The 16126-nt window shown below is 33.9% G+C and overlaps 1 protein-coding gene across 9 annotated transcripts in view; it reads left to right on the top strand.

Annotated features, from left to right (window-relative positions):
- Positions 1-6: 6 nt before the first annotated feature.
- CaMKII (Calcium/calmodulin-dependent protein kinase II) overlaps positions 7-16126 on the top strand; it is a 103017-nt gene continuing 86897 nt past the window's right edge. For all 9 annotated transcript variants that reach the window (XM_011501876.1, XM_011501881.1, XM_011501882.1 and 6 more), the window contains exon 1: positions 7-234. In XM_011501876.1, coding sequence (XP_011500178.1) covers positions 170-234 — 65 coding nt within the window. In that variant the 5' untranslated portion in view covers positions 7-169. The remainder of the gene's footprint in view (positions 235-16126) is intronic.

Here is a 16126-nt window from a genome sequence, read left to right on the forward strand (position 1 = left end):
GCGATACGCCGGTGACGTGCCGTTTCGGAGTAAGTGAGGCCCTTGCCCCCATCCCTCGGCTACACCCGAGCGCTCGCGGGAAGACGGGCACCCGGGGCCTAGCCAGGAGGCGGCAGCCCCGCGTGCGCCACCCCCGGACAGCGCGCTGCCGCGCTACTACGGCTCCGGCATGTCCAGCCCGGTCGCCTGCACGCGGTTCAGTGATAACTACGACCTCAAGGAGGAGCTCGGCAAGTAAGTAAGCCATTAGCTCGCACCCCGTCCTTTAGAAACCAGCCCCTAGGAATGCGCGCCACTGGCTACCGTGCGCACCTCCATCACCTGCGCAGGGGGGAACGAGTTCAGGGCGCGTATTAATAACCTATCTTTCTCCCTTTGTCCCTGACTATATTTGTCCCTCTGTCTCAATGTTTGTATGTCTCTCTGTTCGTCTGTCCGTCTGTCCGTTCGTGTATGCCTGTCCACTTATTCATCTTACTGATTGAGTCACTGATTGGCCAACTATCTGCCCGCGACTCCCTCGTGTTGATTGACTTTTATTTCGCAAACAGCAGCGAAGAAGCACCCGCCGTCGGCCATGATGCGATTGTCTCGCAATTAACGTCCGCGAGAAATTCCATAGGCACGCAGACGAATGCGAGCCAACCTTCGTTGTACAGTTATTCGTCGCTTGCCATCCTGACAGCGAATATATAAGCGCGGCAGCCACAGCATGGTGAAGACAGAGGAGGAGGAGCAGCAGGAGTAGTAGTCGAGAGGCACTTGCACTTTGTCTATATTTAAGTCTCCCGCGGTGGCCTCCGCGTCGCTCCCGCGCTATATATAAAAGATGTGCGGCCCAGGGTGTGCTGCCTCCTTCGGAATCCACGGCTCATACTCACTCCCTCACTCTGCTCTTCTCTCTCTCTCTCTCTCTCTCTCTCTCTCTCTCTCTCTCTCTCTCTCTATCTTTGATTTGTTCTCTGCTCTCCGCTCCCTCTCTCTCTCTCTCTCTCTCTCTCTCTCACACACACACACCCTACGTTCCGACGGCGTCCGTCGTCTCCATCTCTCCCTCCCTTTGGAAGCTCGACGCATCTCGCTTACTCCCGAGAGAAAAGATAGGCAGCTGTGCGCCTCACGGCGAATCGATACTCGAGCACGGGGTCACCCGCGATGCAGCCAAAGATCGTCTACGAATATCCCCGTGGTTATCGTAAGGGCTCGATAAGGGCGGTCAGGTGGTGGGTGGCGCGCGCGCGACCGAGCCGATCAATTGCCCAGGTATGGGTAACTCGAACGGGCGCTAATCGACGCCCCGTGGGACACGTAAGGCCACACCCTTCCTGACCTCTTGTTTTCGTCCGAGCCCAGCCCTCAGTACGCTCTCGTGGTCCGATTCGTTGCATCGGCGGCCCTTTCGTTCAATTAATGCCGGACGTTTTGCAACGGAAGCTCGGAGGCGGCGATGCCCGCGAGCCTCATCGAATTTTACGCGCCCACTGAGGTCTCAGTCCTACCGCACTCTCCCGGTCTATCCGGACGATGTTTACCTCGCGCTTTTCATCGACACTCTCTTCTTAGCGATGGCCTCCTTACGGCCATCCTTTCTGCCCGTAAGGAATTGCGCGATCGAATCGATCTGCCGCGTATTTATATCGTCGATGCTCTGGCATTACATTGCCGGGCCATTGTATACGCGACTACATTTCAATGAACCCGCTCACGGTAAATCCCCATCGTTTCCGTATAATGTTGCTATACAACGACGAATGGTAATTAGCTATTTAACGATGCAGCATTCGTCGAATGAAAATATCTCTAGTATAATCCAAGGTGCGCGCTCATGGCTTAAGCCATTAATATTACCAATGCACGATTAAGATTAGGCGTCTGTCAAAACCTTATCACAACGTCAATGCTCCTTTGTTGTGTTTCACTTCCTGTTTTCACTTTGTTTTTCTTTTCATTTCGTGTAATCGCTTAGCGCCGCAATTTTTTATAGGGCATTTCGTGAAACCTGTTGAATGCCCAATCTCAAATACTTTGGCGATATTGGAATCGTTTAAGAGCTGAAGAGCTGCAAAACTTGCCATTTAGCTAAATATAAAATGCAAAAATTTCGAGCGCGTTATTCGTGAAATATGGCATTCGCTTTGAGCTACGGCATGCGCAACAGCTTTTATCGTGTGAAGGCCTCGTGTACATTGGCTCGCGGTTGTAGAGAAGCCCGAAAAAAGGTAATGAAGCCTTAAGCATCATTCGTCACTCACGGCGACATGGCTTTGCCAAAATTTATCGTAAAAGATGCGGTCGTCGAGTGGGTCCCATAGCTTCTTAAAAAAAAAAAAAAAAAAAAAAAAAAAAAAAAAACCAACCCCCCCCCTCTCTCCTCCTCCGTCATTATTTTCGGCGATTAAAATGACGACTCGGCTGCACAACAACGACAATCGCAAGAAAGAAGGCCGACCAGCGAGAAAAAGGTTTAATCAAAGCGCAGCTGACGCAATAAAATCCAATCACTTGGGCTGTTAACATCTCGCGCTCGAACCGGCCTATCCGCGTTCCTCAGCTCATTGTGCGCGTCGATTACGGTAGCCGCAATCCATATTCGATTCCCTCATATAAAGGACGCGCCGATTTACGACTACGAAATCCGCAGCGGTTTTCAGCGCCGACCTCAACGGCACAGCATTTCCGCGAGGATATCAGATGATTTATATGTCCGACCGATGCTTGACTCCCTGTACTGCTGGAATCCTTGGCCCATAGGGGCTGTGGTACAAGATAAAACGGAGGATCGCGATCCTTACGGCGCGACGTTTTCCCTTGGTTGTACAACTACCGGCTCGTAGCAAGTGAAAATTCTTGGACTTTCCGGTCCGCGCAATGTAACTCACGTTAGCTTTTTAATTAGTTATTTTTATTTTTAACGTCGCCATCGATATTTACCCGATTCATTTTCAGGCCAATTATAACCAACGTGCTTTACCAGGAACTTCATGTATTGAATTAATAATTGCTGATAAGTATGTTTGGATTTCCGTGCAATGTTCCACAATTCCAATGTTTATGCAATTTTGAGTGACTTTAGGATAGATAAATTTCTAATTTAATTTATTCATCGTTCGCGGGAAACAGTGAACACGATGAATACGATAGCTGCTTTAATAAAATAATATATTTCCTCTTAATATGTATGTACACACGATGTTTATATCAATAGTTGTGTAAATAGTGAAATAAACACATGAATTATTATCGATTTGCCTTAGCACAATAACAAATGCAATTAGCACTGATAAAATTTTTGAGAATTTCCTCGCATTTAAATAGGTGTATTACCGGCTGATGTACGTTTAGTTAACGTTCATAAGCTCGTGATGATTTCACGTTTCCTACTGTATTTTTCACTTTTCTTTTCTAATATTATTAAAGTATACACTATACACGCACGTGAGTCCATCTCTTTTATGGCATTAATGTTTTCATTGAAAAATTACATAAAGCGCGTGAAGTTCGTTACATGTGGGAAACCCTTTGTATGCCATCGATTTCTACATCAATCACGTACATAATTTAATATGACACTTGATATTTTAGAAATAAATAGGGATTCGACATTAACGTGCTATTCCTTTATTAGTTCATATAATTATATATAAATTCAAGTATTGTGACGATTTGAATATTTAAGGTTTTTGTCATTCGTGCAGTAGTGAGATAAATGGAATTATCGGATGTTTGAGATTCCAAAGTATCGAGAAATTGTATGAGAAATAAATTTTTTTTGCATTAAAACATGTTGTTTACATTGTATTCAATAGACGTAGACACGAGTTACTATATAAAATATGTAATTTCAAATAGAACGTAAATATTAACGAGTCCGTACAATATCACTATTGCTTTTGATGTTTCGATCGACGGTATTTTCAAGCAGACACATACGTGTTTTTTTTTTATTTCGAATGCAATGTGGCATAGGAAGCCATGAAAAAAAGGTTACACAAATAAATAGCGTTATTTTAGATAATTTGTATGAAAATGTTCTAGATATTTTAATGAAATTCAAATAATATTCGTATGTAATATGAAATACTAAATGCTTTTATGTCTGTTCAATGTCTATAGGAACGAGCATTTAAAACATTCTAAATGATTAAATAATAATTTTTATGGCGATGTATAAACAAGTTAATTGATAATTTTCATTCTTTATTAAACATAATCGATATATTTTTCATAAAACTAAAAGTTTGGCGAATAATACAATTATATCTGAAAATGTCGTAAAACTTAATTTGCTAATTTAGTGAAACCCGCTGGGTTAAATTAGTTTACGTTAAACAAATAAACTAAATGAAAGTTACGTTTGAAGTAGTACACGTCGATTTTAGAAATAAATTCTTATAGCGAAAAACGAAAATAATGAAAAATAATATACAAGAACCTGTAAAATTTGTTGCCTTCTTTTATCCAACATTTAATAATGATTTAAAATATAAAATTATAAAATACGTCACGTAATGGTAAAGTGTGACGTTACAGTAGATCAAAGATAAAACTTTAATACACGAATCGAATACCAAACTATACAACTCTTAGTTACTAGCAAATAAAGTTTTATAATAAAAATAAGATTCTCAACTATCACTAGCGCAAAGAAAAACTTTAATAATTAAACTTTAAATAAAAAAGTATTGTGCAATAATACGTAAGCATAAAAAAAACACTTATCAAGAAAATAAATATCAACGGATACTTCGATGTAATGTAATGCGAAATGTTATGAAATAAAATTCCTAAATTTTTTCATTATAACAGAGAACTACGATTAATTTAATTTCTATTGTTTTTATTTGGATGATGTAACAGTCGGTAGTTTATAAAATTTGTTCAAAGCTTATTCTTCATCTGGCATAAAGTTTTAAGGTGTACTTGATTTACTAAAGGTTTATCCTTTAGTTCCCATAGTGTAAAAGTAAACGATTAATTTTATTTATTAAAGTAAACTTTAAGACTCTTATTATATAAGAGCTAAAGTTTATTGAATTTATTGTGGCTACATTTATGTGTGTTATATAATATTTGGTATTTTTTACAAAAAAATTTCTACCCGAGAAATTTTTTATTTTAATTTTCACTAAATCATTCATAAGGTTTGAATTAATGTTTTTTTAAGCTTCGATTAGTCGTATTGCATTTAAAAATTTTGATGTGTGGATTTAATTGTACAGCCATAACTATGACCTCTCTTTTATCAGAATTATTTAATTGTACCGCAGGCACTCGTTCATGATAAATTTTCATTATTTTAAAAAGTTTTCATCTAATAAACATTACAAATATTTATTTACACATGTAGAATATCGATGAAATTTATTTAGAAGATTAAGTTACCTTGAATAAATATTCAATAATTTGAAATAAAGAATTTTATAAAAACAACATTTCATGAGTATTGATTTCGTCTTTTTTATAGATGAATGAGTAATTATTGGGATACTCGCACTAAAATAATTATTTAACAAACCAAATTATACCTCTACCTTAGAATAATATGTTCATTCTGTTTTCAGGTAGGTATGTCTCTCTAATCATTCTTCTTTTTTTCTTATTGGATGGTCAATTACTTTTTTATTATATATACCATAGTTAAAAAGCTCATATAATTATATAAATATATTGTGTAAAATTATATTAAATAATTGAACATTAAATACTTTCGCGGTATTAGTTATAAATCTATTGTAAATTTATACAAGATTACACACACGCGCGCACGCGCCCGCGCACACACAATATAATTATATTATTATTATGTAATATATACAAGTTAAAAAAATTTCACTCGCGATAAATCAAAGGGAAACATTAAAAAATTCTAGATAGTTGAAACAACAAATGAAAAGAAAAAACAATAAGGAAATGCTTTGAAACGCAGAGGGTATTTCTTGGTATTCGGTGATTCATTAACGCAAACTGTCCTCTTTCGTCACCTTTCCTCGCCGTAATTTGAGACATCCGCATCCTCAAAATAAATGCTTTTTACGAATGTTTGGTCGCGCAATCGAGCCTAGTCGTCTTCTTCCTCTAGTTATCGTACCAAGATTATTTATTTACTTCGGGCGTTAGATAATCGATGCTTGCCTTAATGATGCGATGCCGACAGCACCATCCTCGTCTCCCTCCATGAATGCATCTTCATCTTGAATAACGAATGACGTGGCAATGCGGATCGTATGCAATCGGCCGCGGAGATGCGACGGTCGCGCCTCCGCGTTACCCTACGACTGGAACAAATATTGAACTTGGCCGAGCTATTAGCGGTGTGCATATTAGCGGTCGCTCTTCATTAGATGCCTGTCCCACCGGGACTTCCCGACCTGATCAAATTAGTCATTCTCTTTGCCGTTTAACGAGCCCGGGCCTCACTTAATTTTCCTTCCTATTACACGTGCGCTATTGCGTCCCCGGCGCTTTCCATAAGACTTTATCAAATTGTGGGTTGCTGAATTCACGCCTGCTAGTTTCGCATTCATTGGCATATTTTATTACCTTATCGTAATAATCCCGTCGAGCGGACAACAACGGGACTTATCTGTTATCTTTGATCTTACTTTGCTTCGGCGACGCACTTGAACGAGCATTGCAACGTATTCTTCTTCGTTTACTTTTCCTCGCAGCTTCTCTTTCTGCAATACGTTGAAAACTTTTAATGCGCAACGAGTTATTAAATGTGATCATTGCGAATGTTTATTCTCCTTTTTTTTTTTTTTTTTTGGTTTAAAGAAACCGGGGTTTCACAATTTTCTTGACTTTTTAGATTTGTTTTAAATTTTAGATGTACAAGCGAACGATTGAGTTCAAGAATAAGATGTATTGTTTTTATCTAATTAACTCTGGAGTATTTTTTGCGACTTTTATTTCGGCCAAATACGAAAAATTGCAGTTTAAAGTTTAATTTATATAAAAGCTCGTGACACATTTTTCGAAACTCACAATGTATTTAGCTGTAAGTAATTGTGTATATTAAATGTGCTATATCAGTTGACAATTTAAAATTAATGTAGTGTTTTGTAATTCTAATTGATTATAACTTTAATTGTGCTGGACAGAGGTAAAGTTAAAGCACATTAAAATGTAGGATATACTACTAAAGTTAAATAAAACTTCACTTGATCGCGTAGAATATATTAATAAAAATACTTGATTAAATCATTATGTACAAATATGTTTTATGTAAAGTTCATTTTTATTGGATATACATACATTTTATTGTTCGTGTAATGAAGCCTGTATTTTATAGCCAATTAAGTTTCATAAGAATACAGAAGCTTGCGTTGGACTTGGATAGTATAGCAGAAAACACTAATGGCTCGGTTAATTCGTAAAACTATTTGTAATCGAAGCGAGTAACTGTGGGCTTTTATTACAAATCGATAGGGCAATAATTAAGTCATTCCATAAATTTACAAGAAAAAAGAAATAGAAAGCAAGAAAAGAAAAAAAAACTTGATTACCAGTGTAGGATTGTTAAGCATCAACAATTGACTATGCCAACTCTCGCATAACTTCGCTCTTCGTGCTCCCCCCTTCCCACTCATATCACTACGGGCTTTCATCTCGCAAGTCCAAGCAATCTAAGACGCATGCCGAATGATTAAATTAATGACCAGCCACATGGATTTATAACCCGCGTGTGCACGTTATCGCTTTACCGATCAATCCTTTTCATTCTGCTTGGATCGTCGTGTACCAAGGGAACGAAGACACTTAAGTCGCGTGCGATTAGGAAAGCTCGGAGAGCTTTATTTATATCCGGAGTTGAGGGCTTAGGCAGCAGTGCTCAATTTGCGATTGCAAGGTGTTATTTATAACGGAGCAAGGATTACGCGGATATTTGGTGACATTGTTCACTACGATTTATTTCTTTGATGTTTGAGAATGGGGCGGCTGAATGCAAAGATATTAGGTTCTTAGCTGAAAATTGATCGGACAACGGCTTTATAAGCGACCGTACAAGCACGCATCCGATTCGTCACTAATTTTTCCGTTCCAACGCGCCACCCCGCCTTCAAAAATCATCGGATAATTTAAAAACTTCATGCAGTCATTGTCAGTTTTTACGTGGAGTGTGAAACTGTAAAACCGTGGCTGAGATATGAGACGCGTCGACTCCTCACCGAAAATCGGACAGTTGGAGTTGTTGAGGGGGATGCTTGTCGATACGTACTGTGGAAACTTAACGATGTCTTTATGGAAATAATTTGAGATACTTGACCGGTGACAAATCCTACATATTTCTCCCATACTTCTACGCTTACAATGATTAAGAAATTGTGAAAGAATTTTCATATTGCCTTCTACCTAGAGGATTATTGCAATACTGCTACAACAAACAAAAATTCTAAATTTTGCTGTTACTATTATTCTATAGTTGCTGTAGTTCATAATCAGTGTCTACATTTCATTTCCACTTAAGTAAACTCATAGAAATTAATTGAAAAGTATTAATAATCTATATTAAATGTATATTAATCTTCGTACATTTTTTTTTTACTTAGCGTTCTTCTATAAGACTATAAAGTGTAGTCTGGCAATGGTGCAATTTTCAGGAAATTCTTTGACATTCGCTCGAAAGTAAGATGTTTTATAATTAATTTATAAATAACTTTCTTATAAAATTACATTTAATATTAATAAATATAAAAAATAATATGGTATTTCGAGTCCTTATCATTTTATGTGAAAACATTATTATATTTTTTACATCAATGTTAAATTGTTTTCAAAACAATAATTTCAAAAATTTCTCTTATACTATGTTCTTTTAACAATTATTTTCTTTGAGCAAATTATTTTTTGGCTTGAGCTAATTTAATCTTATTTTAAGTGAATTCTTTGAATTATAGCATATATTTGTAAGGAAATTTGTGCCACTTTAACAACAAGTATTTTGTTAAGATTTATTTAGCATGACTTGATATTTCGTTACGGAAATGAAAATTTTATGTTCTTAAAGCTTGTTACAATTTCCATGGTGATAATAAATTATAATGTATAAGTTTTCTGTCTAGATTTGAATTAATATATACAATTCATTAATATATTATTTACAATGATACACTAGCATTTTTTGAGTTTAATTATTGGTAATTTTCCAGAAAAAAAAAAATTTTCTTTCTAATAAAATTTTTATACAATTTGTTAAAGTATACGATTTTTACTACTATTTTTTTCACTGCCAGTTTTTAACTATTTAGATTGCATTAAGTTGTTCAACTGTAGCGTTATGGTATGTAATCGATGAAAATTTTACTTTATTTTTAGAACGACATGGTAAATTTATGTAAAAAAGAAACCATTGTTGTTATTTTTTATTGTAACGTATAAAATTATAGTGCAGAAAGCGTATTTCTTATTCCGAAATTGCAAAAAGTTCCAGAAATTGTATTTTGAGATTATAGATGGAGTTAAATGAGAATAACTTTCGTGGGTTCACTCAACGTCAGCCAAGGGGTTTGTCTAACAATTAACTTGTACACGCGCAAGAGTTTTATTTTCATAGCTGAAGTTTTCACGCTTCACGCGAGAAATTTTTAAAATTTATTTAATTGCATAAGTATTAGATTTTCCTTGGAGAGAAAGGAAAATTCTTGAAAAATACTATAAACTTAAGAATGGAATGTGCAACGAAGCGTTGCATCGCATTTGTTAATATCGCATGTCGCCGTATTTGGTCAAATAAAAATTACGTGATATCGAATCGATTTGCCGGGTACACGTGTGCAACATTTACGTAGCACACGGAACACATCCGCACGTATATAGATACACGTGCAGATGAGCGTCACTGTGATATTGTATTGCACTTGAACTATATTCAACGTGGTTCACCCGGGCCGAAGTTTTCGGTAGCTACTGGGAAATTCCGTGGAAGCCGGAACTTTTGCGGCTGCTCGATTTTCTAACCGGCGCATCCCTTCTCTCTCTCTCTCTCTCTCTTTCTCTTTTCGCACACTTTTTATCGTGATTCTCGTGGAGCTATTTATAGATAGGCGAAAGTAATACAAAGAGTGGCGGGAGGAGATAGAAAAAGAGAGAGAAATAGACTGAGTAGGAATGGGCGCGTCACAAGTGCCATACCATTTAGTCTATTACTGATTCTCATATTCTATATTTGTAGCTGGATTTTCAAAGAGTAGCGAGTTACTTCACTGACATTAGGGATTATACAATTATACGAGAATTAATTGATCTGTCATTTCTGCTCTTACTCCTTTTACAATTATGCGCATTTGCAGTAATTGGTTGTGTTCAATAATTAATGTGCTCCTAGATACTGTTGAGTGTTTTTGCGAGAACCCATCATTTTAATAAGGTTCAATTTGTACATTAATCAATGGAAAAATAATATAATTTTACCTTTTACACGTCATTATGGCATAAAATCGTTATAACTTGTAATTAAAAACATTCGAATGTGTTACTTTGTCCATACGATATATTTTAAATATTAATGTACAATTATGGCACTATGGACTAAACGAATCAAGAAATTATTAATCGAGCAAATAATATTTTTACTTTACGAAATTTATTAACAGCAAGGCTCATTAACAAGCAGTTGATTTTGAAGAATTTGGCTGCTTCGCTTTTATCATATTTTTATACATGGATAATAAAAGCTACGGAAAGTAAAAGAAAAAAGAGTGACACTAAACCTTAAGATCAAATTAATATTCAAGGGGAGTACACACAGTGACAGAGTTGCGGCAGATTTTGTCACAGTGTCCGCTTCTAGTCCTAATTGACAGGGTTACGACTTGGCGAATTGCAATTTGCGTATTTTGGGAATACGACAGCATCCCTCAATCCTATGGTGTAGTATTCCCCGGATAATCTTACGGAATCCTTGATAGGCGCAAAGTGCATTAGTCGGTAATTAGGTAGTCACAGCGGCGGTTGTGACTTGATAGGACCACGTCGTCGAGTAGCTATTATTTTTAGAGTTGGTGCTCCGCCCCAATGTCGCGCGATTTATTTCCCGCGCGACGGAAAAATGAAAGTGCGCACATGTAAACACGCGAGGCGCCGAGTATTTTTGGAATAAATGTAGCGAGAATAATGGAAGATGACGAGACGAGATCTACCTTGCCGATTCATATACTTTCCAACTTTTCCGAGAGCAATTGTCTTTTGGTCAGTTGATGCCGAAATTTATAACGACGCTGTGTAGTATTATCAATGTTTTTCGTCTTTTACAATTTTATCGTACGACTTATTTATTGACGAACTCTAATTCCGTCTGTCGATAATAATCGCAAACGCAACTTGGACATATTTCTGCTGGTCGATTTTTCATAAAATAGAAAGTTTAGGTGAATTTTCTTCCAATATTATTTTTATATCACTTTATTTGGTTGGGTACACTTATATTATAACATTTTCTTAAGGAAAGGTTATATTTACGTTCAGCGAAATAGTCTTAAAACTTTCTATTATTGGCAACATTTAAGATTTGCATTAAAGTTAATACTGAAATTTAGTATTATTGGTCTGAAGAATTCATGAAATTTCAATGTGTTATTAATTTTTTCTTATATCATCATTAATATTTACTTGAAATGCTACCGATGATGCCATGCCAAACCCACAGGTATTTCGAAGTTATTTTATGACCATTATTGTCATTTATTTATTATTTAATTTTATATTTAGTAAATGGATTATATATTTTTTGTGAAAATTGCCTTCGTCGCAAATATAAATCTGACATAATGTTGATACACTGATTAAAATTATTTTTTTTTATTTTTATTTCATAATATAAGAGGAATTGTAGTTTAAAATAATGCATAATACCGAAAATAAGAGCTAATTATAAGGTTTAATTGAAAAATGAATGATATGATTTTTTATGAGATTGCAATTTTCTATTGTATATTATAATTTATTATTATAATATAAATTAAATTGTTAAGGAAAATACACTTTGTTACATAAATAAAACCTAAGTTAACTCTAATTTAGAATACTCAACTGAATTTCAATATTGTACAATTCTAATAATACTTAAATTTCAGTTCAACGTCCGAAATTACGCTCAACATGAGTGTTATTTTGGTAAGATGATGTTATTCAGAATTATATGCTGTAAATGTTACAGAATGTCACTAAAAATTTGTAATTGTTTAATATTATTATATTAAAATATACAATTAAATGACAGAGTTCTTACCATTCTCTTATATTTATTATCTATAATTAATATTTTATAGCTTCGCTTACAATATATATTATGAGAGTTATTTAAAAAGTGTAATAATATCTCAGTAATTTAATGTAATTGTGAAAGAATACAAGAACCATAATAAGTTTTCAAAAAATATATTTTTTAAAATAAAGAATATTATAAAACAAAAAATATTCTATCTTAATGTAATTCAGTAACAATTCTAATCGAGAAATAAATAGTTGCTAGATTTAAATTATATTTGTCATTAATACTAATTAGATGATTATTTGAAATATAAAATATAAAATTTGAGAGGAAATATTCAGTATTGAAGAAATAATTAGAAAAATATTAGTTTTAGAAAATGTTGACGTAGTAGAAAATGCTCTTATTTTCAAGAGCTAGTGTAATCGATTCAATAAAATTCAATAAAATTAATTATTATTATATCAATAAAATAAATGCTAAATGAATAACAGATTTTCAATTTTTAAACTTTTTTTGAAAATATAAAAAATTTTTCATACGATAGAAATTTAAAATTGTACGTATAATTTTGTTATAATTTATTCACATGGTCTTAACATACTTTTCGTAACTAGTTGATAATTATAATAAATTAATTTTTTTTTTTATCAAAATTGTGAGTCATTTGAAACGAGCTGATAATATTCGTATATAATATTATCATATAATATACTCAACAACGCATATTAAATTAATTTTATATATTATGATTTTTCATAATTATGTAAGTTTTAAATTAATATTTAAGAATAAAACTACTATAGGTTTCTGAATTTTATATGAATTGTTTATGAAAAGCATGAATGAAATTCATGAATATTGTCACAAACTTCATTAAATTTCCAAAATGTATTTATAAAAATACAGTTCTCATGAAGATAATATTATGAAAAATTTAGAATTTAGTTTAAATTTTTTTATATTTTAATCTTTTATAGTTATAACACGTACGCACATACACACTCACGGACGCACACGCTCTTATACTCACACCAAACGACTGCGCGCGAACACAGACGTGCTTGCTGGCTCACTCACTCACTCACTCAAACAAACAAACAAACAAACAAACAAACAACCACCAACATATTTATCAGACAATAACGAAAGATAATTATAATTCTATTGAAATCAAAGTTGTTTTTCGAGACACATTTTTAGTTTAAATTCGATACTAGAATAAATGAAAAGCAACGTTGCACTTAAAGATAAAAATCACTGGAATAATTTATAAAAATAGAACACATTTATGACTGCATATCTTAGAAAACTGCTACTGCTAATGTAGTGGACGAATATTTAAAACTATTTTTTATTGATTATTATTATTCAATGAAATTTTGGTTATATCTAAAATATATAATTGTATAATAATCGTTTAAAATATCTCATCTAAGAATTGGACTTATTACGTATATCAAACTGAATTTTAATTAACGAAAGGTTTAGTTACGTGGAAGGTAATTCAGTTAAAATATCACAGAATTTGCAATTTTGATGTTTTGCATGAGGATAGATTTCAGTAGGTGGCAAAAGATCTTTGAGTCTTTGAAATAACAAGAACGTACTAATCTTTCAAGACGTCAATGCTGATAGCTCATGGCAGCCTGGTTTAAACTCAATTGCGTGCAATATATTGATTTATAGAATTAAAAAGTCAAGTTCCCGAAAGCGACAGTAGCATCTGTTTCGTAGAAAGTTCAGTGCAAAAAGGCAGACCAGTAACCTGCTTAGATTGAGTTGAGTAAACAATTATTCACGTTGAACTGTCAGGCTACATCAATGCACTCATATAAATTTTAATTGCCAATTGCGTTTTAAAAAGGAATTTCGTTGAAAACAGGAAAGAGGGAGCATTCGAACTCAATGAACTTCATCTTGGAAGAAGTCGCTCAGGTGGCGTACCACGACTGCCCTGGGAATTGCGTCGTGCAGATTATAATGTGGAAAGAAATGTAGGAGACGCTGAAAGAAAGATAATAAGCAGCTTGTATTATAGGCCAATAGAGAAAAGCGTCGTATGTGACCCTCTCGTTTTCCATTTACTAAATTAGTTGGAAAAACTGATTGCCTATGGTAGTGACGCGTGCAACATCAACTGACGTCGATCAATGGAATTCATCCGGTCACACTTACAGCCAGTGATCGTCAACGATACTTCCGATAAGCGATAACGGTATTCCGATAACTGGGATGAACTTTATTTAAGCGCTTTAATGAATACTTCAGGGATCCTTTTCAATGTTTCTGAATAATCGGGAAGATTGAATGCAAAGATACAATTTATATGGAGATGAGATGGTGCGATAGCTAATAACGGAAAAAATGCTTGAATTTAACTAGCGGCAATAATGGATAATCGTTACGCAAGTGTCTATTATTTTTTGATAATATTTCAATTTCAATTATTAAAAGTTTTAAAATTTAAATACACCTGGTCAAAGTTTTAGATCAGATCATTTTTAACTAAGCTAACAGTTATAATGATGAAAATTATTGGTTGAAATGGCTTGCAGATTGTAATTTAATACTAACTATTTTTACGTAACATTAATATAATCAAGTATATTATTAATTTTATATTGCATCTACTTTCATATAATTAATTTTATGATATTTCTGGTATCTGCACAATTGCAAATGTGACATGCTTGAAAAATCCTTAATTTTTCGTGATAGTGCAAAATGACATTGAAAAAAATCAATGAAAAAGAGTCGCGATCGTAAATTTTTATTAACTTACGATTAGTTGATAGCATTTAGTTATAACGAGTCGTGTACGTGATTCGAGTAACACATATCCGTTGATCAATAGATCTAATCCCGGAAAAAGAAAGGCATGAATCTTTCACAGTGAAAAGTTGGCCAGCCATTACTGAATTACATATAGAACAGTTCTTTCTTGTCAGCCTTGGCGAAGTAGCCAACGACTGAAGAGGACAACGATAGGTCGATAAGGTGATTACAAAGAAAAGAGAGAAGCGACTCCTGGCACTTTTTTCCTTATTAGGAATGTAAAATAAGCTTCATTACACATCAATAATATAATATATGTTGAAGGAGTATCCGTATATACCATGTGTCCCTTAGTGATGACATAATCGGTGTTCGCATATCCGAAATTAGGATGATCATATATATTTAAAAAGGGGAGTTTTTCTTTAATTAATGAAATAATATTAAATACCATTGACAAAGTTTGAAATGGATTGTAATAGTCAAAGGTTCACTTTACTAATGATCCAACTCTAGCGAAGACGATTTGCTAGAGCGAAGTAAAATGTCTTTTCACAATTAACAATGTTCCATTATAAAACTGCACAATTAGTGCTGCAATGAAATTTAAAATAAAAATCTGAAAAGTATCTATCGATATTATTCTATCAATGAAATTAATGGTGAAATAAGATTAATTTTGTGCCATTCATTATTATAATTATTTTAGAATAATTACTTGTTATCTAAATTGTCACTTTTATGTCTCTTTCAACAGAAGTACATAAGGTTTTGATAATAAAATTATCAGCCAATTATATATATGTATAAAGTTATAGTATTTCTAGTAATATTAAAACAATATTATTTTACCATTATTGTTTTAAAATAATATTGCTGGTTCAAATGAAGTTTTAGTTCTTTCTTAGGGTTAAAGCAATTTTTAAAAATAGATTTTAAATTTTTTAAAATTCGACATAATAATTGTTAATAGAATGCGGGGTGTAAACATAGTAAGATGTAAGACGATTGAATATATAATTAAATAGATAAAGAAATAGACATGTGATCAAATAAATAGATTTATGAAATCGTTTAAATTGTGTACTACGCAATGGTAAATGTTTATGCAGATAAATATATTTGAATAATAAATTATAA

The sequence above is a fragment of the Ceratosolen solmsi genome, unplaced genomic scaffold, assembly GCF_000503995.2.
Source record: "Ceratosolen solmsi marchali unplaced genomic scaffold, CerSol_1.0 scaffold23, whole genome shotgun sequence".
NCBI classification, from domain to species: domain Eukaryota; kingdom Metazoa; phylum Arthropoda; class Insecta; order Hymenoptera; family Agaonidae; genus Ceratosolen; species Ceratosolen solmsi.